The 26,873-nt window shown below is 38.1% G+C and overlaps 2 protein-coding genes across 3 annotated transcripts in view; one reads left to right on the forward strand and one right to left on the reverse strand.

Moving 5' to 3' along the window:
• snrka (SNF related kinase a) overlaps positions 1 to 25,068 on the reverse strand; it is a 43,656-nt gene extending 18,588 nt beyond the window's left edge. Inside the window, exons 1-2 of one of the 2 annotated variants that reach the window (XM_060822987.1) lie at positions 24,962 to 25,068; positions 12,651 to 13,373 (exon numbers count right to left, since the gene is read on the reverse strand). In XM_060822987.1, coding sequence (XP_060678970.1) covers positions 12,651 to 13,239 — 589 coding nt within the window. In that variant the 5' untranslated portion in view covers positions 13,240 to 13,373; positions 24,962 to 25,068. The remainder of the gene's footprint in view (positions 1 to 12,650; positions 13,374 to 24,961) is intronic. The other variant, XM_060822988.1, reaches the window with a different exon arrangement.
• pomgnt2 (protein O-linked mannose N-acetylglucosaminyltransferase 2 (beta 1,4-)) overlaps positions 24,785 to 26,873 on the forward strand; it is a 39,941-nt gene continuing 37,852 nt past the window's right edge. Inside the window, exon 1 of the mRNA XM_060822992.1 lies at positions 24,785 to 25,207. The gene's annotated coding sequence lies outside the window, so the exon portion shown is untranslated. The remainder of the gene's footprint in view (positions 25,208 to 26,873) is intronic.

A 26,873-nucleotide genomic window follows, 5' to 3' on the forward strand; every position in this document is an offset into this window, starting at 1 on the left:
ATTCAGATAAATGCAAGGTGTTGCATTTTGGGAAAGCAAATCTTAGCAGGACGTTTACATTTAATGGCAAAGTCCTAGGGAGTGTTGCTGAACAAAGAGACCTTGGAGTGCAGGTTCATCATTCCTTGAAAGTGGAGTCGCAGGTAGATCGGATAGTGAACGCGGTGTTTGGTATGCTTTCCTTTAATGGTCAGAGTATTGAGTACAGGAGTTGGGAGGTCATGTTGCAGCTGTACAGGACATTGGTTAGGCCACTGTTGGAATATTGCGTGCAATTCTAGGCTCCTTCCTATCAGAAAGATGTTGTGAAACTTGAAAGGGTTCAGAAAAGATTTACAAGGACATTGCCAGGGTTGGAGGATCTGAGCTACAGGGAGAGGCTGAACAGGCTGGACCATCATAGGCTGAGGGTGACCTTATAGACGTTTACATAATTATGAGACGCATGGATAGGATAAAGAGACAAAGTCTTTTCCCTGGGCTCGGGGTGTCCTGAAGTGGAGGGCATAGGTTTAGGGTGAGAGGGGAAAGATATAAAAGAGACCTAAGGGGGCAACTTTTTCACACAGAGAGTGGTACGTGTATGGAATGAGCTGCCAAAGGATGTGGTGGAGGCTGGTACAATTGCAACATTGAAGAGGCATTTGGATGGGTATATGAATAGGAAGGGTTTGGAGGAAAAGGGCCGGGTGCTGGCAGGTGGGACTAGATTGGATTGGGGTATCTGGTCGGCATGGATGGGTTGGACCGAAGGGTCTGTTTCCATGCTGTACATCTCTATGACTCTATAATTCTGGGATGTTGCAAAGACATAAAGCCCTTCATAAATGAAGGCTGTTATTTAACAAACCCATTGCAACAATGTTAACATGATCCACCCAGCAGGAAGCTGAGATCACATCAGCTTTCCATTTTACATCTCCGCCTACCACCACTCCATCCCTCTGTATAATTATTTCCTATTGACTTCAATGCAAAGCAAAACCTATCAGATATAAAGCTCAAAAACAGTGCAACGCATTTAGCACATTAAGTCTTCTCTCTCACTCAGTACAATCACGTCAATCTTCCATCTCAAAATCCTCTCCTTTAACTATCTCCACACCTCTCAGTTCCCCGAGAGTCACTCCATTGCAGGGCTTGAAGTGGAAGGCTGGACTTGAAATTTTACGGTTGCTAGCTTGGAGGGAACAACAGCCATCACTGCTCTCTGACCCAGCCTTCACAATTGTGCCCCCTTTAATAGGCTGCTGCTCTTGTAATTCTCACTAAGATGCCATGGCAATTTTCAAACCTCAAAATGGTGCTTGGGAAGCAATCATCAATTGGACATCTGTGTTTAGAGTTAGAGTTAGGGTTAGGGTTAGGAAATTCCAAAAATTCGTTAACACTAAAGTGAAGAGTTTTCTCCTCATCTCAGTCTTAATTCCATGTTGAATTTATCAGCCATTTCAAAATCAAATTCAGTGGGAGCAAAAAAGCAAAAGAACTATAGATGCACAAAATCAGAAATAAAATCAGAAATTGCTGGAAAAGCTCAGCATGGATGGTAGCATCTATGGAGAGTTAATGTTTTAGGCCTAGTCAACCTCCTTCAGAACTGAAGTGGAAGCAAGTCATCCTTTGTCCTGAGGACAGCTGTAATTCTCATTCCTTCCAAAACATTATGCAACTTTGGCAGACTATAACATTTATCACAGTTCAGTGTTTGAAACAGCAGTCCTCTCAAGGAGATACAAACCATTCATGGGATAGTCAAAAAGTAAATAGGATCTCCTTGGTGCACTTGTCAATATCATCGCCCTGAACTGAAAGTGATATTTGTAGAATCTATGTGCGAATTGGTTGCCACGTTTTCATACATAACCACAGCAACTACATTTCAAAAAAGGTATCGCAGTGACTGCAAAACTTTTTGAGAAACCCTGAGGCATTTTAAAACGCAAGTTTTCAGTTCATTTCTTTCAGCAGATTATGAAAAAAAGAACTAAGGATTGGAACACAGTAGAGAGTAAAACTAATAAAGACAGTTTATTAGGTTTGAATTCTAATTCAGATGAGTTAATGTCAAATCTAAAACACTCAGGTTTAAAAACTGGAAATGCAGGAATTACACAAGCCTATTAGCACCTGCAAATGAAGAGAAACAGGTTAATACTTCGAGCACATATCCATTTTTAGACCCCAATTCTATAATAGGACTAAACAGAGATGGAGGATTTTAAAAAAATAGTTGGAGTTATGTTAATTGTTATTGCAATGCACCGGTTAATCAGTTTAGCAGCCTGAATTTTCTATTTTAATAGAACAATGTTTAGTAATACAAACATTATTGCAACCTAGACAGTGGAAAGGCTTTTAAAAGCCTAGCAGGTAGGGAAGGTAGATGAAAGGTTAAAGTAGTCAAAATGGAAAGAAGTGAGGTAGAAATCTTTTACTTCATGGCTCTGAGATACAAGCATAGATTACGTATTTAAATAACTTGATTTGCTTGTGTGGAAGCTGAGACTGCAGTGTTCCCAGATAAAGTCAAGAAGCAGTCTTTATAACATCATAGAAAAAACCTCTACAGTGGAGGAACACCACATAGATATCACAGTATAATTCAATCCTTATTCCCTTTATCACACTGCTACAATGTCCTTCTTACAATCAAGATATTGGAACTGGCATAATTTTCAATTATCCAAGCATTCATGGTCTTTTCCAAATCGGAGAGGAATTAAATATTTCAAAATCTTTATTTGGGCAAAAAGATAGTTTGTTGGGATTTTCTCTTTTTTCCCCCTTTGGAACTATCTTTGACAATAAAATAAAGAAAGAAGATGACATAAAATATTCAGTTATAAAGTTACATGTTTGTACAGGTCCTTTTCCTATAATGCTCATTTCGTCAACAGGATTTGGCTAATATGCGAATCCATCACCGGTTACCTCAAGTCCACGCCAGGTGTTTACTTCAGGTCAAGCAAAAGAGGTTGGATGACTGAGCAATTTTTTTCTATTGTTGATGTTTGAGGATGTCTTTGGAACATATTGCAGGAGAAAATATTCAGATTTCAAGATTCTCCTCAATCTGGACAATGCACCAAGCCATCCTTCCACCACTGATGGGCTTTCTGAAAACACCAAAGTGCTATTTCTACCTCCAAACACAACCTCTCTCATTCAATCCATGGACCAGGGTACAATAGCAGCTTTTAAAAGTTAATTATTTACAGTGCACATTTAAGCAGTTCATAGCAGCTACTGAGTGGGCTAATTCCAGACAATGTTCTTCAATTTTGGAATAGCTGACATAATTGTGGGGGTCTGGGGTGATGTCAGTAAGGACTGCTTGCATGCGATTTTGCAGAAGCCTCACCCAGGTTTTCTTCATGATTTTAAAGGCATTGAACAGTCAGAGGTGCTTCCAGAAATCAAAGAACAATGTCTTGCTCTTGCAGAGCAAGTTGGAATTGAAAAAGTGGAGACTGATCTATAACAACTTTCCACTTCTTTTGTCTTCTATCCTGAGGGAAGTTGAGAAGCAGTTGCAGCTCTTAGAAGAAAATGACTACAATGCAGAACGCAGCAGAATAGCAGATTGTGGCATAAAGTCTTATCTGACACCCTAAGAACAGCTTCTTCATGGAAGAAGAAAGATGGCAAAACAGCAAAAACTAGATTTTTTTAAAGCCAACCCCCAAGAAACAGTCAGAGGTCAATGAACCATAGCCACTCACTTCTGATTAAATATTTTCTATCATAAGCCTACACCTGAAAGTAATGGTGCTGATGATGACCCACAGCCCGTCTTAACACAGTACTGTAACTCAGCAAACTCAAACCTTTTGAAAGTTTTAAAATGTATTGTATTAGTTCATTAAAGTATGATTTTAACATTTACTTAAGATTGTGCTATCATTATTTCCATTGCGCGATTTTCTGTAACACGAGATCGCATGAGAACGTATTATAGCAGAATAGACTGTATTAAGGAAAATCAAGTAGTTTTAAGGACATCTTATACTGCTGAAACCTTTGCAACATACACTCAAAACAACTCAAAAGGCGATTTCCATAGAGGTTTCACTATTCCCACAGGTTACACTTTCAGAAATCCACATGCTAAGAAACACCTCTTTTCTCCTGGAGTAATCTAGGTTATTTACCAGGTGGGAGTAATCTTGCAATTTGCTTTGAATAGCACTGTAACTGAACAACATTAAAATTTTACACTCCTTAAAGTCAAAAATGAATCCCACCAAATGCAAAAAAGTAGACACAAGGTTTTTTGTTGGACAAAAAAAATCATTCACCAGTTCTGAGGAAGTGTGACTTGACATGAAACATTAACTGATTTCTCTCCACAAATGCTGCCACACCTGCTGATCTTTCCCAACAATTTTTGTTTCATTACCTGGATATGCATGTTGCTGACAAAAATCAAAAGATATTACCCATCCTTACATAACTAAGTGGCTTGCAGGGTATATTTGTAGGTCAGTTAAGAGTCAGCCACATTGCTGTGGGTATGCAGTCACATCTAGGCAAGACCAGGTTTAATGACAGCAGACTTTTTATAATTCCAAATAAATAGAACTTAAATGTTGCAGTTGACATGATAAGATTTGATTTTATAATCAGATTGGTGTCAAAATAATGAACCATTCTCCTTGACACAAAGATGTCAAGCTACTGATGTGCTTTAAGTTAGACATTTTGCCCTAGCGCTCCTTCAAAACTTTCTTTATCCATTTCCTTTGAAACCCAAAATGGATTGTTTCCTATATTTTCCAAAATACAAATACTCCTTTTAAAGGGCAGTATGATAAATTAACCATTACACTTAAAGTGACAGGAATACAAACATCAGCATTTCTGATATCTAAATATTAATCTTACTTCTTTGTCTTCACAATTACATATACACACTCCTCCATCTCACATCTATGGTAGGTACGGCCAAACAGGCCAATCCTTGAGGCCTCATCCATGCTGCGGTAAAACTGTATATTGGTAAAAATCTGACTCAGCACCGTCTACGCCCTTTCCCCTCTCAGTGAGGGGTCACAAAAGTTTGGGGTAGGAGAAAGAGGATAGACAGCAACAGAGTGAGAGAGGAATTTCACTTCTGTTAGAACTGACTTTAAACTGCTTAATGTTGACAACTGTTTAAGCTAGTCACTAATGCATCTGACATTTAAAAAAAAGAGCTTTGTATACCAAAATTAGAAATCAATTAATTTTTCCACATGTAAAGGTTTTGGTCATTGGCTTCAGAATGTAGGATAACTAGTTATGTTGGTCTTATTCAGTTTGCTTTCCTTAAAGCATATAGTCAGAAACATCCATAGTATTTTAACAAGTTTGAACAGTCTTCCAGCCAAGAACTTACTCACACTTATTGTAGTTAACACACCAAAAGAAACATACCTATGCAACATTCCAACCACACCTGTAAAAATACCTCAAAGATGATATTTTGCAAGAGGAAATTAGAAGTTATACATTGCAGAACTCTGACTTCAGGTGGTGGCAGCATTTGCACACATAAGCAAATTCACTCAGATACTGGACACTGGAGATCTCCGATGAATAGTGAAGGTTGTTTATTGATATCCAACCTGCATCCTCCTCCCTTTTTGTCAGCGCTGAACATTGATGCCATGTTCTATCAGACGCATTTTTAATGACTGATGATAGGCAGTTCTGATAGTGAAGAACAATGGAGGTAAATGGGGTTCTAAACAGAATTATGAGCATGCACTACCAAGTATAACCTTATTGCGATCAGAAAAAAATTAACCTTTAACTTTTAGTACCCAATTGTGGCACTGGCTGAGTTAATTTAGCAGAATGACTTGCAAAATGATTGCGCCTTCCATAACAGTATGTCCCTAAGTATTTCACAGTTAACAAAGTACTTTTAAAATGCAGTTCTAAGAAACAAAGCAGCCAATTTGAGCACAGTAACTGCTCACATATAAAAATGTGATATGATCTATTTTTGTGATTGGACATGCAACTTTCAATTTGTTGGGTGTAACTATTCACTGAAGAAATGGAACCAACAAGGTAACAAAACAGTGCACTTCATTCTAGCCAAATTCAGAAATTCACTTCATAAAGTTGACATGCTGGAGGAATGGTTAGATAGGTGGTTGACTGAGCTCACTGTGGGGAAGTACAATGTCATGCACGTTGGTAAAAAGAACAAGGAGAAACAGTATAAATAAAAAGTGTACTATTCTTAAAAAAAATAGCCCATGGTGTTAGGGGCAAATTACTGGCATGGTTAGAGGGTTGTCTGGTTCGCAGAAGGACCAGACTGCTGATAAGAGTCTTTTTAGGATGGCAGCCAGTACCTAGTGGAGAATCACAGGATCAGTGTTATAACCATAACTATTCATATTATAGAGTCACAGAGATGTACAGCATGGAAACAGACCCTTGGGTCCAACTCATCCATGCCGACCAGATATCCCAACCCAATATACGTCAATGATCTAGCATTGTTGCAAAGTTTGTAGATGAAATAAAGCTAAGTAAAGGGATGGGTAATGTTGAGGAGACCGGGAGGCTGCAGAGGACTTGGTAGGCTAGGAGAGTGGGTAAAGATGAGGCAGATGGAATACAATGTGGGAAAGTGAGAAGTGCTGAACTTTTGTAGGAAGAAGAGTCTTAGACTATCCTTTAAATGGGAGAAGCTTTGGAAATCTGATGCACAAAGGGACTTGGGAGTCCAAGTTCAGGTTTCTCTTAACATTAACATGCAGGATCAGTTGACTGTTAGGAAGGCAAATGCAATGTTAGTGTTTGTTTTGAGAGGGCTAGAATACAACAGCAGAGATGCACTGCTGAGGCTGTATAAGGCAATGGTCAGACATTTGCAATATTGCGAATAGTTCTGGGCCCTATATTTAAAGGATGGATATGCTGGCCTTAGAAAGGGCTCAGAGAAGAGTCACAGGAATGTCCCACTGAATGAGGGACTTGTCATATGAGGAGTGACTGAGGACTCTGGGTACTTGGAGTTAAGGAGGAGGGGAGGTCTCAGTGAAACCTACAAAATACTGACAGCCTGGTTATAGCAGACATGGAGAAGACGGTTCCACTAGTATGAGAGACTAGAACCAAAAAGCACAGCCCCGGACGATCCTTCAGAATAGAGACGAGGAGGAACATCTTCAGCCACCCTGGTGGCTTTTCAATGGATTTCAATACCACAGAAGGCTGTGAACACCAAGTCATTGAGCATATTTAAGACAGAAATAGATAGATTCTGGATTAGAAAAGGGATCAATAGGTTAGAAGGACAAGATTAGGAAATGAGGTTGAGAAACATACAAGCAAACGATCAAATGGCAGAGCAGACACGATGGGCCAAATGGCCCAATTCTGTTCCTAAGTCTTAAAAGTAAGACCAAAGACACTGGATATACAAAGGTCCTGCTGCCAGCCCACAGAAGAAAAATCCAGTTAACTGCTTAAAGGTGGTAGTACTAGCAGGTGAAGCTTTGCACGAAGAATACACTATTCTAGGCTTCATAAATAGGATCACAGATTACAAGAGCAAGGAAGGCATGTTGAACTTAGAGAAGATACTATTGAGGTCTCAAGTGGAATACTGTGTACAGTTCTGGAAGGATAGAAATGCATATGACAGCGCTCAGAGGAGATTTAAGAGAATGAAATTTCTCATCCCTGGAATCAGTTATAAAAGAAAAAGATTGGAGAAGTTTGACAGTTTTTCTTGGAGACAAGGCCAAGAGGACATTGACTACAAGTTTTCAAAATAATGAGGGATCTAGACAGAACAGGTAGGGCAAAATTGCTCCCAAACACAAAAAGAATCAAGAGCCAAAGAACAGAGTTTTAAATCTTTTTGTAAAAGAAGTGCAAGAATAAATTTTTACAATCCAGTGAGTAGTTGTGGTTGTGGTGGACGCAGGTTAAAGTATTCAAGGTTTCATTTGCTGATACCATGGAGCATTAATATTATTGGTGCTAAGTTACAATGCTCAGAGTCACTACTCTGAGAATCTGTGAAGTTCACTTAAAAGCACAATACTATAGTTTTTTTGTCAGTAAATAACAGCTAAACTACGTAAAACACACTAGCTAAGTGTGACTAATTCAAAATTAAAATGTGGTCAACCATGTGTTAGTTTAAATAAATAGGTGCAACAAACACCATTGCTGGGTATGCAATTTCAGTACACATTTACAGGATATCCACATGCACCCTTAAACCTTTTGCACATTGATAAATGGTAATACAAAAAAAAGTATTATTTAATCTTTGTGGGTGTTTTACTTTTTGGTTATGGAGAGAAAATATATTAAATATGTACAAACACAAATACACTTGCTATAGCTATTCCTATATCTAGATATCAATTTCTGTTGGACAATATTAGTTAAGAAAAACAAAAACTTCCTTTAAAAAATTATTGCACAATTTAATTTAGTTGCACATTTGTAACAGAATAGTTGTACAAGTCAGCACATCAATTAAGCACAATCTCAAAAAAGCTGCAAAGAAACGGAAGTCGGAAATTAGAAGTAGTCAACAAAAAGCTCTTAAGGCTTATTAGCTTTTGATAGTTGCTTTTAACAGACTCTCATCAGACAGCTGGATTGAGATAAAACTCATATGCAACAGTCCCTCCCTTCCAGCCGATATCAGAGTCACAGCAGAGTACTTAATTCACGATTTTTAATTCTGAAGGCAAAACAAGAGCTGAATACGTTTGAATATTTGCGGAGTATGATCAAATGTTCTACTTCACAATTAAGTAAATCTGCACTGTCACAAACAGTGAGTGGGTCATGATTAAAGAGAGGCAAGATGCAAGAGATTCCAAGCATCTGTGATTCAATGACTTATCTGGTCAGCAGGGGAAGGATGGAGGGGACAGATGTGGATAACATATTTTTAGGCACATTATGAAAAATCAGCACTGATATAACAACGAATAATAATGAGTGGATGGACCTAAGCTTGACTGCCCAATCAAGAAATATTTGCAGGATACTTGGGTTGAGGAAAGGTGGTTTATTTGCTCAAAAGGCCCACTTACAGAAATCTGAATAAAGAGATTCACTGGATAACTTTTAAGCAGTCTTTGGGTACTGAAATAACCCAATTTTAGAGGAGCAAGATGACCAAGGGTTTTAAAAAAAACACTGGGTGTCAGACATTTCCCTCTTCCAAACTGAGCCCAATATCCGATAACCGGTTTATAATTTGATCTGCTGCATGTGATCATATAAATTTCCAATTAGGTGTGTTTCTTTTCTGAAGAAATTGTCAAAACAATTATTGCTTTCACTAGAAGTCTGCTTCGCACATGGGCTAGTCTATCAGATCTCTCCTCACAAAATTCTACATGAATTAGGCAGCACAGTGGGTCAGTGGTTAGCACTGCTGCCTCACAGCATCAGGGACCCTGGTTTGATGCCTGCCTCAGGCAACTGTCTGTGTGGAGTTTGCATATTCTCCCCGTGTCTGCATGGGTTTCCTCCCACATTCCAAAGATGTGCAGATCAGGTGAATTGGCCATGCTAAACTGCCCATAGTATTAGGTGGCTTAGCCAGGGGTAAATATAGGATAGGGGACTGGGTCTGGCTGGGTTACTCTTCAGAGGGTTGGTGTGGACTTGTTGGGCCGAAGTGCCTGTTTCCGTACTGCAGAGAATCTAAATGGGAGGACAACCAAATTTTAAACTTCAGACTTCTAATTTGTACTCAATCTCTGTCAAATACCCTGCTTACCTTTGCAATCTCATAGTATCTGCGTTTCAAAGATTTCGATGACGGACCTTAATTTTCTTACTAATGAAAACAAATTTACCAACATGCCTCTTTCTTCACAATATATCCCTTTTATTGCATCCTATCATACTCAATGCTATATTGCTAAACTGTAAATACTTAGTTTCTATATATCTATTCAGGATAATCTATGGCTGTATTTATAATCAACTATAATAGATTAACCCAACAGAAAGAAAAACATTGGAATTTTTATAAGATATCTTTTACTTGCAAAGAAAAAAGGTTGAAAAAGTTGGCACAAGGAAAAAAAGTCAGAGTTAAACAAATACAAGGTTCATAGAATGACCTATATACCAAAAGGTGGTTCTATAAAAGGTCACCACACTCAACATAACACAAAATTACTTTGATTACAGAGCTAACCAAGTTAGCTCATACCATAGCATAGAGGAGCTTCCTATGCCTGTTTCTGTTATCAGTTACATTGGGGTTAACTGTAAACGTGCAGATGTGCCATCTTTGTTCATCCAGAGTGCTTATATATTTGGATCACTAATGAGGAAATCCTAATATTTTTCCATAAAATGAGATGTGCACTGGTTTCACATTCCAGGCAAACACTCTCCAATTCACGTACAGCTGCATTTTAAGTGCCATGCCTTTGGCACTCCATTTGTGAAAACAACCCTGCAGCTGTTGCTCAGCACATAACGTCTTTTTACACCAGTATTTAATACTCATAACAGTAAAATATTTACTCTTTCCAACACTAAACCACACTCAACAGTATTGAGCCTCACTGTTCTCGCAATAAATCACCCACTACTTCAGTATAATCCAGGCAAGAAAATACAAGACGAGACCAGAGCTCTTTCATTCCATTTTCATAGAAACCAATATACCATTCAGTTCTTTGAAGCTGTTTCAACATCTAAAGAGATTACAAGCACTATGTCCCTAATAACATTACTTAATATAAAACTGTCTGCAAAATTTCAAGTGAGCCAGCATCTAAAACATTTGATAGACAGCTCCAGAATTCCATTACCCTTTGTGTGAGAAAATGCTTCACTTTGGAATGGCTTGGTTCTAATACTAAGATTATGTTGCCTAGCTTTGAATTCTGTAGATAGCAGAGCAAGTCTGTGCCCCTTAATCAGTTTAAATACCTTAAACAAATGATTACTTGACTTTCTAATATATTCTGCTAAATCTATACCATGCTCATTCAAGGTCAAGGTGCAGTGCCCAAAACTGTTCACAATTCTTCAGATAGTGCCAGACAATGACTTTACAATTTGAATAATAAAGTTACTCTCTTCTCCACTCCAAAGCCCTTGAGCTAATAGCCAATATTCCATGAGCCTTTACTTATTCTACTTGCACACTAGCTCTACGTCATGTACAATGTTATTGACAGGTTCAAAATATTTATGCATTTACACAGGAAAATAAAAAGAGACACATCATAAGTATTTCAAAAGCAGGAAACCACAGATTCATTAGTTTAACTTCAATTAATCAGGTTGTAGAAGACATTAATAAACAGATGTTGTATCAAATATAGAGCAATGGTTATTATAGAATCCCAACCTTGCTTCAAAGAACCATTTCAACAATTAGAACATTACTTTTTTAAAGCATAAATGCCCATTGAGTACAGTCTACTTTGATTTTCAAGGTTAAAAATCACTCAACACCAGGTTATAGTCCAACATGTTTAGTTGGAAGCACCAGCTTTTGGAGCGTCACTCCTTCATCCGGCCTGTTTCTCAGGCATGCGGACGGTGGGGGGAGGAAGTACTGATCACAAAAGACATATGCAACAGACACACGAGTTGCTCAAAAATAGGCCTGGACATATTGGGGGAGTGAGTCTAGAATACGATAGATGACTGCATGTGGAACATTGGACTGTGTGGTTATTGGGGTATGTATATGTGCATTCGAGTTGGCTGCTCAAGACTAAACTGAAGAATTATTTGAAATGTTTAAATATATAACTGGTGTTGCTTAGGCATTGAAAAAACAACTAGCACATTGGGACAAGTAATATAAAATTAGAGCTACAAGTTCTTGTCCAAGACCTTCATCCGAATAGACTTAGAATACCATGCCCTGTTTTGGACTAGTCACATCGCAGGAGATAATAGGTGCACTACAAGTTCCAGAAGACAACCTTTCCATTAATATTTGTTTAAAGGTTTAGTTATCAGGTTAGACTCAGGGAACTCAGATTTCTTATTTCGAAAAATTGCTAGGGCTACAGTTTAGAGTTAGAATGTTAAAATAATTTAGGAAAAAAATATTTGCGTTAGACGGAAATATGATGACAAGGGATATCACCATAAATTACAAAAGCACATATCTAGACAAGTGTGGATTTGTTACAATTTTTTGCTTTATAGTAACAGCTGGGTTTCTTCCTCCATGGGAAAAAACGTACAAGTCTGAAAGGAACTTACAAGTCACACTAGATAGATAGCAAAGGCAGCATCAGTGATGTCAATTATCATGGCTAACAGAGCTTGCTTAATTTTTTTCCTACAAAGGTATGGATTTTCTCCCTTTCAGAAGGAACAGTGGGCGTAAGAGTAGACAGATTTTTTAAAAAATTGTATTGTGTCATGAAATGCTGAATGGACCAATTGAATCCTTCGTCTGTCTTCCATTTTCGTATGTGCAGACACAACTGAGCCAAATTTTAAAATATTTCAGTGCAATATCTATTCAAGAAGAAAATAAACTAGAAGCAGTTTAACAGGTTCTTACAGATAAATAATTTCATATTGTTATCTAAGCATAAAAATACGATGTGATTTATAAAACCAAAAAAGAAATTTGATTACTTTATCTCAAAAGTCCTTATTTATTATGAACATACCTACTGCAGGAGCATCATACTCATCGCCGAGAAGAATCTCTGGGGCAGAATACGCAAGTGACCCACAGCTTGTTGTTAACTTCTTTCCAGGTTGAAACTTGTTGCTAAACCCAAAATCTGTAAGTTTTACAATTCCTTGTTGTTCAAAGAAAACCACATTTTCTGGCTTAAGGTCTCTGTGAACAACATGTAGCTTATGGCAATATGATATTGCATGCACTATCTGTGCAAAGTATTTCTTTGCTAAATCTTCACTAAGACCATCTTCATGTTTCATGATATAATCATACATATCACCTCCATCGCCCAATTCCAGAATGAGATAAAGTTTTGTTTGAGTGTCAATCACTTCATACAGACGGACAATGTTGGGATGTTGCACAAGTTTCATACATCGCACCTCCTGGAACAAATGCCCTGTAGCTACTGTGTCCAGTTTTGTTTTATCAATGACTTTCACTGCTACTTTTTCTCCAGTGAAAACATGGCGAGCAAGTTTCACAACAGCAAAGTGGCCCCTGCCCAATGTTTTATCCAAATCATATAGCCCAGCAATTTTTCCATCATATCCACGCTTAAAACCTGCCATGCTGCTTTCAAAACTGGAAGCAGAACAGAAGATGTTTATATCCAGTAGCAGATAAAATGTGCCAACATGTAATTATTTCAAAAATTCCATCACAGACAAAGAATGCATTTTCCCCAGTGTTTAAATGATGAACCCTGTAAAATAAACAAAAGGAAAACATTAGCTTTACTTAAAAAGTACAGCATTGTGTGTAAGTCAGTCGAGGGAAAATATTTTCAATTCATTAATCAAAATTAAAATAGAATGGGACAACAAAATGCATGAATTATGCTACTGTAACTCCAGCAAAAATAAATGCATGCTTTGCCATACTATTTCTTAAAACAGTCACATATTTGATAGCAAGAGAATTTACGGAATTTCATAATTTACAACTTATAAGTCTATCAAAGATGATGAGATTTGAAAGGCAGTTACCTGATTAAGATTTCATTTAGACCCTCATTAGCAGTACAAACTAGGCTTCAAAGAAAGACCACATGCAAGTTTATTTAATAACGTGACTATGTTGAGGTATGCAGGCAACTAAAACATAAAGCTTTGCCAAAGTGAGAAAATTGAAAATTAAAAGACAAACATACAATTCCCTCTATAAATGCTGCAACTCCAGGATTGAAGGTTAAGTCATCACTCAGACACTGGTAATAACACATGCATAGATTTCAACTTAGCCTGTAGATACTTTAATACCATTGAACATTAATCTCTTAAAATCACACTCTACATCAAGAAGCAAAACATTACTTAATACAGTTAACTAGTTTTGTAAACATTGAAAATGTAATGCTCATAAGAGACAGCCATTCAACTTACTGTATTTAGAAAAAAACTGACAAATTAATCCAATTACCAAAAACTGTCCGTTGCCTTGAGAGTTAATGGCACTTCAAATAAATATTCAAGTATTTTTCAAATAAGTTAGAAGTCCCAACTTCCAACACTCTTTCACGCAGGAGTTAATTCCAGAACCCAAACAGTCTGTGTGACAAGATTTCTCCTCACCTCCCCTCTAATCCTTCTGTCAATTACTTTAAATATTTGCCCCCGGTTACAGACCTCATTCTTGTAAGAAATAGGTCTTTCATATTCAAACTTGACCTATCCAAACTTTAATTAAAATTCTCCTTTCCTCGCAATATTCTCATAAATCTGCTGTGCACCCTATCTTATCTCGACAGTGCATCAAAGCCTTCCAGTAAACAGGAACCATAGCTGCATGCAGGGCTTTTAATTATGGCTAAACTAGCACTTCTACTTTCACCACGTAGTATCTACCAAACAATTTAAAAAGAAATTTAAAAACAATGGTCATAGATGTAAATGATATGATTTGCAACACAATTCCATGTGACAAACCATGAACCTTGATAAAAAGTCACCAGTATATGTGCTAACTAAATCCTTCAGTTTCAAAATCACGTTGACGTCATTAGTAATGTCTCAATGTTCTAGACCTATCAACTTAACTCTAAAAAAAGAGACTTAGAAAATGTCATTAAGATAGTTGCAAGTAAAAATAAATTCAGGTGCATTAACAGATACCAAAAAGACATGGAAATACCTTAAAACCCCCCAATGAATATAGCAAGACAAAGTAATCACTATAAAATGACCATGTACATATGGTTCTACTCTTTCCACATCACATTTCCTTTTGGTTTCCTTTACAGTCAATGTCATCAATTACAATTTTAAATTTGCATATTAGATTATTGCTGAAATCAAAATAAACTAACATACCTAGCAAAGTCAGTTAGTCTTTGGTATAAAAGTTAATCAATCAAATGTTTCTGGAAGTTGAATCAAACTAAGACTTCAACTAACAAATTCATTATCAAATAAATTTTGAAATCATTTTTCAATAACTTGCAGGAGTTATCTGAAATTTACTTAAAATGGAGAGCCATCTGCGTCGAGCAGTTTCAAGATCTTCTAGGTAAAAAAGCACCAGTTAGCTCTGAAGATCATTAGTCTGATATAATACTTGTTCCATTTCAAAAAAATTTCTTACTTTTGTCACAGAATTAAAATAGCAACTATATTGTCTGGCTTGAAAGATTTAAAGAGGGCAAAAGTCAAATTGGGAATGAGAGAAAAAAAGGATTCAAATAGAGATGCCAAAGCTCTTTTTCAGGCTAGTGCAAAATCACCAAAGCAAATCAGCATACCATTAACAGGATATGCTGACATTATCACCACCGCAAACTGTTATATTATTTTACATGTTATGACGCCAAAATTAAACTGAGAAACAGATGTTAGAGAAGCTTTCAGAGCAGGTTTGGAAAATACTTTGGAAGAAAACTGTCCAATTCAGCACTGGGTTTAGACATTTATAAATGTAGAACTGATGAGACTTGTTCTATAAGCTAACACTAAAATGTTACAAATATCGACAAAGATTCAAATTAAATATATTCTGTATATTGAATTGAAGGTCAAATAAAAACCATTCTTACCACATGATGCCCCTGCTTTCTTGTATTGTTTTTAAGCAAAACATATATGAATAAATAAATGAACAATTTAATTTAAACATATGCAACCCACTTTATATTAGATTTGATACAGTGGATATTAAGTCAGAATTAAGATTAATGCTTTATGTCCATAGTGTTCAATAAATATGGAACTGTCAGTTGATGTCAACATGCATTGTTGCAATGTGTGCTCACGTGGGAAGAAATTTAAACAGATTTCTTAAACATGCATATCTGGAAAGGTTTAAGTTTTTGTCATGTTTGTCTCAGTGACCTTAGTGTTGGATTCTCATTCATCCATTTCAGTTCATGTCCTACACCTGCATAATAATCATAAATCACCATCACTCAACATTCCCCAACTTTTGAGAAGCAAGTCATTTTATCATCCCAGGCAAGGCATTTCCATGCCTAAAAGAATAAAGTTAAACATTTTCTCACAATAATTTTAGCCTGAAGCTTCTCTGTATGGAATGAGCTGCCAAGTGAAGTGGTGGAGGCTGGTACAATTACAATATTTAAAAGACATCTGGATGGGTATATGAATAGGAAAGATTAAGAGGGATATGGTCCAAATGCTGGCAAATGGGATTAGATTAATTTAGGAAATCCGGTCAGCATGCATGAGTTGGGCTGGAGGGTCTCTTTCCGCACTGTACATCTCTATAACTCAATGGTGAAAAACTCCCTGCAAATACAACCTTATTCACTTGGGTAAGTGGCAAATGGTCCTGCAAACTGTATAAAAACATACGACAGTCAGTGATAATCTAAGACAGCTTAAATATCCATAACAAATATTAATGAATTTATAGTTTGTGCACATTGATAAATGTTGATTGTATGGAAATAACTAAGCTCAAAAATGTAAAACTCCTTTATGACACAGCTAGATTATAATCTATGATTTTAAATCGAAGATGAGTAATGCAAATAAAAACTACTTGTCATGCAAAAATAAAGCTTTACTATAACTGACAACTTTTTCTTTAAGATACTAATAAACAGTTACGTTTCTATGGTTCTAAACGTTTATAGGATTAATATTTTAAAATATTTACGGTAAAAGACAGAACAACTGGAATCATCTAATGCCATCAAATGTCTTGCCCAAACTTTTGTCAATGTATTCAGCTTAGTTTTTTTTCCAGTATACAACCATTTGGCATGTCTTATATTTCAGAAACTAAATTATTTTAGTTACGGTGAAAATTCACAGAAAATCTTTTGTATTGATACCAGAATATTTGATATTAAAAAGTTAGAATAGGCAAGATGTTTTCATTACTTTTTCTAATGCAACACAAATATGAGGAAAGATAAAACAGAACTAAGTTCTTGCAGAGTTGATCCATCTGCTAGGGATAATTTTGAAAGTAAAAGCAGCTCATGCCCCAAAATTACAGCAAGGCAACTCATTATACAGCTATACGGGGTGGACAACATCAGAAGTCACACAACACCAGGTTATGGTCCAACAGGTTTATTTGGAATCGCAAGCCTTCGGAGCATCATTCCTTTGTCATGATGTCACTTCACCTGATGAAGGAACAGTGCTCTGAAAGTTTGTCATTTCAAATAAGCCTGTCAAACTATAACTTGGTGTCATGTGACTTCAGATGCAAAACAGCTGACGAGGAGATGAAAAAAATGATGAGTTCACATGAATAAACATGATTCTGATATAATACGTAATAAAGTTTTCCACTACACAAATTTAAAAGATTCAGAATTGAGTTGTTAACTTCAGTTAATCCCAAGCAATGCTGAAAAAAAAGTGATTATAGAGTCATAGAGATGTACAGTATGGAAACAGACCCTCGATCCAACCGTCCATGCTGACCAGATATCCCAACCCAATCTAGTCCCACCTGCCAGCACCCGGCCATGTCCCTCCAAACCCTTGCTATTCATATACCCATCCAAATGCCTCTTCAATGTTGCAATTGTACCAGCCTCCACCACATCTTCTGGCAGCTCATTTCAGACACGTACCACCCTCTGCATGAAAAAGTTGCCCCTTAGGTCTCTTTTATATCTTTCCCCTCTCACCCTAAACCTATTCCCTCTAGTTCGGGACACCCCGACCCCAGGGAAAAGACTTTGCCTATTTATCCTATCCATGCCCTCAATTTTGTAAACGTCTATAAGGTCACCCCTCAGCCTACGATGCTCCAGCCTGTTCAGCCTCTCCCTGTAGCTCAGATCCTCCAATCCTGGCAACATCCTTGTAAATCTTTTCTGAACCCTTTCAAGTTTCACAACATCTTTCCGATACGAAGGAGACCAGAATTGCATGCAATATTCCAAATGGACCAATATTCCAAATAACCAATGTCCTGTACAGCCGCAACATGACCTCCCAACTCCTGTACTCAATACTCTGACCAATAAAGGAAAGCATACCAAACATCATCTTCACTATCCTATCTACCTGGGATTCCATTTTCAAGGAACTACGAACCTGCACTCCAAAGTCTCTTTGTTCAGTAACACTCCCTAGGACCTTACCATTAAGTGTATAAGTCCTGCTAAGATTTGCTTTCCCAAAATGCAACACCTCGCATTTATCTGAATTAAACGCCATCTGTCACTTCTCAGCCCAGTGACCCAGATCCTGTTGTAATCCTCTTTGCGGTCCACTACACCTCCAGTTTTGCTATCATCTGCAAACTTATAAGCTGTACCTCTTACGCTCGCATCCAAATCATTTATGTAAATGACAAAAAGTACAGGACCCAGCACTGATCCTTGTGACACTCCACTGGTCAAAGGCCTCCAGTCTGAAAAACAACCCACCACCGCCACCACCCTCTGTCTTCTATCTTTGAGCCAGTTCTGAATCCAAATGGCTAGTTCTCACTGTATTCCATGAGATTTAACCATATGCAAATTAGTTTAATTTAAATAAAGAGTTGTGCACTTTCTGAAGTTTGCAACTATGTTTTGTAGTAGTAAACTTAACAAGCATTTACTCCATTTGAGTAGCAAACAAAATTAACATATGGAGATATGTGGCTCCTTAATCTAAAAGGCAGGTTAAGCTGAAGGTACGCATGGAAGCACTGACGAATGTCTAATTTCAGTTTGTTGTTTTTTTTCCCCTTTTGCAAAGACGGCATAGATTTGTTTTAGGATCTTTTGTATTAACTTTATTCAAAAAAATTTTTAAGAATATTTTTGAAATATGATATGCAAATTAGGAAATACAAAAAATCCAAACTGGAAGAATGCAAAAAATATTGAGTGTTGTAGGCCTATCAGAATTTACAGACATATGAAGACGACCAGACAGTAATCTGAAAAGAAGGATGACAATTTTAAAAATCAAGGCGTAACTTGACTGTTAGTTAAAACAGACCAGCAAGCACATGGCAATGAGTGAGTAAGACAGAGTTTTGGATCAAGGACACAAAATGGATGACTGTCTCAGATCAGTTATACTGGGATACTAGTACACGATCTGATCATACACTGCACTATTGTCCAGTTTCATCAATTATCCCCACCCATATGTAATTTTCTCAATGAATTAATTGAAAAGCCTAAAAGGCAGTAAGTGGCCCAAGTACTGACTCCCTAGTTAAAGATCCAGATAATTCATCAGAATAGAAATCCTTACGGATATTCTGAACCAGTCTGCAGTGTACCAACCATTTCGCATTTACCTTGAATGTTGTAAAACATCCCGAGTGCAATAGCACTAAATAACAAATGACACCAAGCCATGTGAGATATTTGGCAGTTTAGGAAAAGCTTATTCTAAAAGAATTAGTCTTCAAAGAACAACTTCAAGAAGAGAGAGAGAGATAGGGAGGCAGAAGAGTTAAAGATGAAATTCCATAGTCTAGGACTAAGTTAACTGAAGGCACAGCTACTTGTGGTGGGTATACTCAAAGAAACTGCACGGTATGAGGTTATAGAGTTGGAGGAGGTGACAGACATAGGTATTGTTATGGACCAGACCAAACCCACTTCAAAACATACAAAAGAAATAGCCTACACCCTAACCTTTTGTTTATTTAAAGACAAAATGTAAAATGCTGTGTTCATGAATTGGTTACACACACAACTTTAAACAAAACATATTTTATTCTCATTCTATAGTTAAAGTACAAACCAAAAAAAAATCTCTATTGGAAAATTTAACAGAATTATAGATTATTAACTAAACTGTAACTGTTCCAATATAGTAACATCCCATAAATACAGCCTCAGCAAAGGCATATTCAGTAAAATAGACTGTCTCACATGCAATTCTGACAGAACTCCAGTTTTAGCAGTAAGAAAGCTATAGCAGCTTCCAGAATCAAAAACACCAACAACTGCTGAAAACTAAGCTAAAGCTCTAGTTCTGTGGGAGCCTGACTCCACCCATTCATGCTGCTTATATTATTTCAACTTAAAAAAAACAAGGCCTCACAAGCTGTTTACTTTATTGGTTTGGGACAGACCACTAGACACTTCCGTCTCAACTTCTCTTCATCAAAAGAAAAGGAAAAATACACCTCTTGTATCACCATAGTGTAGTGAGGTTATTGATGAAGGATTGAAAAACAAGAATTTTTTAAAAATTAAAATTAAGACATTCATGTCCTGAGGTAACGTTATTTTCATAGAAGCATATAATACATGAGAACATAGTCTTTTTTCTTAATCTAGGTAAATAACTATTTACTTTACAGGATTTAAAATAAAATAGTTTCAAGGGTGATATCTTCCAAACTTTGATATACAGAACCTTTTAAAATCATGACTGAAATTAATGCTGCTATCCATTAGACGCTTACACTATTCATTCATGTCATGACACTAACACCTTCACTAGCGGATTTTATAACTCTCAGCATTTCATTTCGGTACTTTAACTCAAAATGGTTGATAACTATACTACTGAAATATGATACGATCCCAAATCACAGGATTACCGGGCCAGACAGATCCTAGAATGTCTTCACAGATCAGTTTTTTTAAGCTAATATAGTCAGTCACTGAAATACAGTCACGAGACTGCAGACTTTCTTTAGCAACAGAACAGAAAACTTATTAAACAAAAGGTAAAAACAAAGAAAAATCAACATACCTACATTAGAAAAACAGTTCTGAAAATCTTAAAACACCAAGCACAATACAGTTCAACTTTTTCCCAACATTATCATTTACAGAAGCTCAGTCATACAACATACAAACAGACCCTTTAGCCCAACATGTCTATGCCAGCCAATAAACACCAAACTACACTGATCCCATTTACCTGCACTGGAATGATAACTTCAAACTTGTTTTTTTAAATAAAAAAAATCTACAGAACCAGGAGTGTACCAGTTGATCAAATATTCTGATTGACCAAGAGGCCCACATAAACAATTGTAAAAACACAAGTAATAGAAACATAATATAGGAAGCATACATGTTACTGTTACAGTTTATTTCTGGCACGAATCACTTAAAAAATACCAGTAATTAAATTGTGCCTTAAATAAAATTTACCAGTAGAGAGTCTTCTCACTCACCCTCAACTGACAACTTGGACATTGCAGAGATTACTATAATAAACATCTGGTATTTGAGGTAACTAATTTTTATCAGTTTGTCATGGGTAACGATCCATAAGATGCCAATTAAAACAATGTTTACTATACTCATCCAGATGCTTCTTAAATGCTGCAAGAGTACTTGCCCCAAACATTCTCGCAGACAGAATGTTCCTTACATTAACCACACCTGGATGAATTATTTTCTCTCAGATCTACTCTAAACCACTAGGTCCTCACCTTAAGCTTATGCCCTCCGGCCTTAGATGCATCTGCCATTGGGGAAGAGATCCTCTCAAATTTACTGTCTAGGCCTCAATTTTTTTGAACCTCAATCAGATCCCTCCACAGCCTTCTCTGTTCTAAGGAAAGCAAATCAGCCTACCCAATCTCTCTTCGTAACTGAGATTTTTCATCCCAGGCAACATGCTGGTGAACCTCCTCTACAGCTTTTCCAATGTAATCATATCCTTCCAACACTGACGGCCACAATTGCAGACAGTATTCCATCCATGGCCTAACCAGTTTTATAAAGTTGTAATAACATTGCTGCTCTATTAGACCTCCCAAGACGTACTGCCTACTGAAGTGTCCTAGTATCCCTTGTATATATGATTGGACCTTCCTCTCGACTTTACATCAACTGTACCCCACCCCCTGCCAAATCAGTTTAAAACCTCCCCAATAGCAGAAGCAAACTTCCCAGAACTTGACCCTGGGCCACCTTGTTCAGGGAAGGGACATTACCACTGTGCCACAGGAGGGCCCTTTGTACGGGTACAATCTGACCTACCCCAGAGCTGCCCTGATGATCCATAAATCTAAAGCTCTCTCTCTTACATCATCCCTTTAGCCATGTGTTCACCTAACCTATTCCTAAACTCAGTAGCATGGCACTGAAAGCAATCTAAAGTTAACAACCTTAGTAGTCATCTTCTTTAATCTACTACCTAACTCTCCAAACTTATGCTGCAGGACCTTATCTCTTTCTTTTTCAAAAAAAAACTACATAGGTTCCAATATGTAGCATGACTGCTAGCTGTTCACCCTTCACCTTTCAGCCACTCAGACATCCCTGACCCTGGCTCCAGGGAGACACACCAATGCCACCACAGAACCGCCTGTCATTTTTCCATCACTAAAGCTCGCCCTAGTCTTTTTAAATTATGCATATATTATATATTCATATCAATCACAGATTTGTTTGCCAAAAGTGAAGTGATTGGGGCCTAAAATCATAATTTGAATTACAAAATATGACAACAGTCAAGCTGTAAAAGTAACAGTTATTAATTAGGATTCAAGCGAGAAATGGAAAAATGTATTAGGAAACAGGCTCAAGGGAAAAGGTGTTTTTTTTTTGTTAACCATGATAGACTTAGTTATTCACTGGCAGTTCATACACCACCTGCAGAGAGAAAAACAAAATTTAATACTTCAAGTCGATGATCTTTCAGTACTACTCTCTCCAAAAAATGCTGTCAAACTTGGGTATTTCCAGCATATTCTATTCTTACTTCAGAGTTTCTTCATCCAAAGCACTATGCTTGCTTGTCAGAATGCAGTGCTTTCTGGTACAATCTGCATCAATTCCTGCTTCTGAAACATCCATAATCTGCATGCTGACGCTCAGGTTAGAGTGCAGTTTCATGCAGAATACAAATACAATCATTAAACTATTTCCAGAGAGTTATAATCTAATATTAAACATCCTTAAAAGTAATTCAGAATATCTGTAAGGGTATTTGAGAGATTTAGCATTGCAAAGTTCTGTAATAAAGACAATTAGATTTCTAACCACATGTATGAAGTAGCAACAATTAATTTGGATTTACATATAGAACTTATAGCTCCACCTTCCCCTAACTGGACCAAAGATCTGATGTTTTTCAGCATCCAGCTAACACCACATTAACAGTCTACACCTCAGATGGCATAACATCTCTTTGGTGGGAATTTTGTACATTACTTTTTTGTTATGAATTAAAATGACTCAAGAAATTTATTAAGTATGCTCGTTATGTAATCATGATGCGTGACAAATGTAGGAAATAAATAAATAATGCAGTCTTTAAACTGAATATTGCTATTATAATTTGGAATAATGATGATGGAATGTGAGTGCAGCCATCACAAGCCTAAAAACATACATGGGAAATTACTTATCAAACTGGAGCAAATAAGCAGAGTCACGAAAGATGCAAAGCAAGAATGAACTTTGATAAACAAATGGAAAAAACACATTGTGATAATTCCATATGCGTATAACAAGGTAAATGAGTGCCCTGACACGTTAATTTTCCACAGATACATTGAAGTTGTGTGTATGATGTCATGTGCATCAAACAGTAAGAAGCAAGAAAAGGTAAACAAAGGCCTTGACAATACATTCAAAATTTACAACTTTTTTAAAAAACACAGAGGAGAATTACAACAAAATTCACTTGGATCTTTCATTAACTTAAGAGGAATAGAAATACGCGTTTCTGGGATGAGACAAAGAGGCTGTTCATGTAAAAATACCAACATGAACCCTTTGGGCCAAATAGCTGGCTTTCATGATGGCTGGAATGATACATTAAAACTTTATGGCCTTGCAAGAACATAGATCCACAATACAAAAGCAAAATATTGCCGATGCTGCAAAACCCAAAATGTCAGAAATAGCAGGTCAGGTCAGGTAATCAAGTTAACTTTTCACATTGATGACCCTTCATCGATCTACCATAAAGTACTATGACAACAAAGTTATGAACATATTGGGGTAATAACCCGAATGCAACTGGCCTTAAAAAAAATACCATGTTGTTTAATGCATGATAAAAATAATGTAGGAAAGGCCTGATTTTAACAATATGTCAAACGCTTAAAGGAACAACTTCCCTCAGTGACAATATTAAATAATTCCTTACTTGTTTGCACTTTTTTAAAAACCTGGGCTGGATAGGTGAAGAGAATGAATTAAATTAACATAGTTGATTTCTGGATCGGTTTCTATCAAGCCTATGGCTCGTTCGATAAGATCGTAGCTAATCCTCGACGTCTAACTCCAGGTTCTCATATCCCTTGATCCTCGGGAGATGCCCAGAAATCTCAACAGATGAGCAACCTACAATTCTCCGAATGTTTCAAAGATTCACAATACTCCAGTCTGGGTGACTATACCCCCAGCTCACATACACCCACCAGCCACCATCCATCCTCTTACCATTGTCCCGTATGGCAGAAGCAATTCAAGAGACAGAATGGAATAGAAATAGTCAGAATAGGGCGCGGTAGTCCCGCCTCCCAAATGACCCGGTTACCATAGCAACCGCGCCTGCTGCCCGTTTTGTCGCTCGCGGCGATGGGGGGGGGGGGGGGAAAGAGAGAGAGAGGTGGGAGAAGAAATCGCTGAAAGTCCCGGATGGGCAGCGCCTCGCTCTCGCGCAGCACTCGACAGGCAGCGGAGGAGCAGTAGCAGGAGGAGACCGTGATGCCAGCTCACGAGGCAACAAGAAACAAACGGACCCCTGTCACCTAACCCCCGCCCCCCCCCCCCCCCCCCCCCCGCACCCACGCTCATACCCGCACTCCCCCGAAGCCGAGAGCTTCATCCACTCACCTAATCTGACTGAAGGAAAGCCACCGTTACTGTTTATCGCTTAACCCCGACTTAAATTCGCGACAGACGGGATACCCACAGAGAAGGAATGCGCCAACACGTACCTGACCTCTGAGACAAGTCCCTTGCTCCAGCGGAATTTTCGGCCGCCGCGCAACCGAAGACCGTGAACAGAAACGAAGGCTCGAGGAACCTGCGTAGTCTCCAACTGCGCATCCCGATCCGACGTCACAGACAGCTCGCGGTGTAGGCGGGGCCATTCTTGGTAGCGCGTCACATCTTCTAAGGGGCGGGACCGTGCTTGGAACGAACATCAAAACACTCACCGTGTAAATTCCTGGAAGGCTTGGGTAAGATTACTCAATCGAAAAAAATTAAAGGCATTTTTATTGTTTTTTTGCACTGTGAGTAAATCGTCTCTGCGTAATTAAAATGCGGAAGTCAGCTGTAATCTGCAAAAATAAGGGGGTGTTAAATCCTCAATAAAATATTTTTTCTTCAGCTGACTCAGTTCTAACTCTAGTTTAAACACCAGCAGATTGATTTAAAAGACTCCAGTAAACAAGATGCAAATAGATAGGTGCAGCGGCAAAAATACAAGCATCGCAAAACCGCTGACAGGAGAACACCGAAAAATTAACTCCTAAAATGCGAGACCAGTGATGCAATCAAAGCATTAAGCTTTTAGGTGTTTTTGTGACATATTTTCACACCATAACTTTTCTTTATCACATTTCGACATGACTCTGTGAAGTACAAAAATCACGAAGAACACGTAGAGCCCAGCGGTTTGAAAGTGGGCTCCATTTATTGCCCAAAGCGAGTACCATCATGAGGGGAGTGCTCACTCAGTACTGCACTGATCTGACAAGGAGGGGTAATCACACGCACCTTTTTAACTGAAAGAAGGGAGCTCCGCATTTCTGAGACGATCAGGAACCCTTTAGAATGCGGAACTGCACTTCCATTTTGATGTATGTTTCTCGTGTAGAAATGAAAATGTGTTGGCTGGAAAAGCGCAGCAGGTCAGCCAGCATCCAAGGAGCAGGAAATTCGACGTTTCGGTCATAAGTCCTTCATCAGGAATGAAGGGCTTATTCCTGAGGAAGGGCTTATGCCCGAAACGTCGAATCTCCTGTTCCTTGGATGCTGCCTGACCTGCTGCGATTTTCCAGCAACACATTTTCAGCTCTGATCTCCAGCATCTGCAGTCCTCACTTTCTCCTCTATTGTAGAAATGTCGGGAAGGTGAACCAGATCCCCTTTTCACAATGGTCAGCTACTGCATGCTGCAATTTAAGGGTCCTGACAACTGCTACCAAATGGTAAATACTAAAGGTAAATGTAATGTTAGGATCCTAGGAGATTGAGTGTTAGCTGAGTAAGGTGCCTGCCGGAGAGGATAGGGTATCAGAGATAAGAATGTCAAAGTCGGGGCTGGAGTGTCAGGTGGGTAGGATGCCCAGTCGGTAGGGTGCAAGGTGGCTAGGAAGGCAGATAAGTGATGCACTGTTTAGGGTAGGTCGGGGTGGATGGAAGAAATTGGGTCCAGTGGGGTAGTTCAGAGATGTTGGGTGTTGGGCCTTGGAAGGACTGTCTGGCAGTGGGCCTCAGATTAGGTTCAGTGTGGAGGGGCATCGGGTCAGTTCTGATCAGGATAGGGTTGTATTGGATTCAGAAGCAGTGCAGTCACTTTTAGTCCATTCCAGCAGAGAGGTGAGTCGTGACAGGCAAGGGTGGATGGTGGAGTCTTGTCGGGTCTGGCAGAAGAGATGTCCATGTTACTGAAATGGATCAGCTTTACAGGCGTGTCTCAACCAGATTTTAATTAGATTTGTGAAATGAAAATTCCAATTATTTATTACTTTCTTTTTTCTCCTGATAGCTGTCTCTCTGGCAGGGGACATCATACTGAAAGCAACTTCCCAAATAATTGAGGAGCTATCAATTCAAGGTCCATGACATGTTAATGTCATTTATGTTTCTTCAATATTAACATTAGCTGGTAAAAAGGAA

The sequence above is a fragment of the Hemiscyllium ocellatum genome, chromosome 4 (genome assembly GCF_020745735.1).
Source record: "Hemiscyllium ocellatum isolate sHemOce1 chromosome 4, sHemOce1.pat.X.cur, whole genome shotgun sequence".
In the NCBI taxonomy this organism is placed as follows: domain Eukaryota; kingdom Metazoa; phylum Chordata; class Chondrichthyes; order Orectolobiformes; family Hemiscylliidae; genus Hemiscyllium; species Hemiscyllium ocellatum.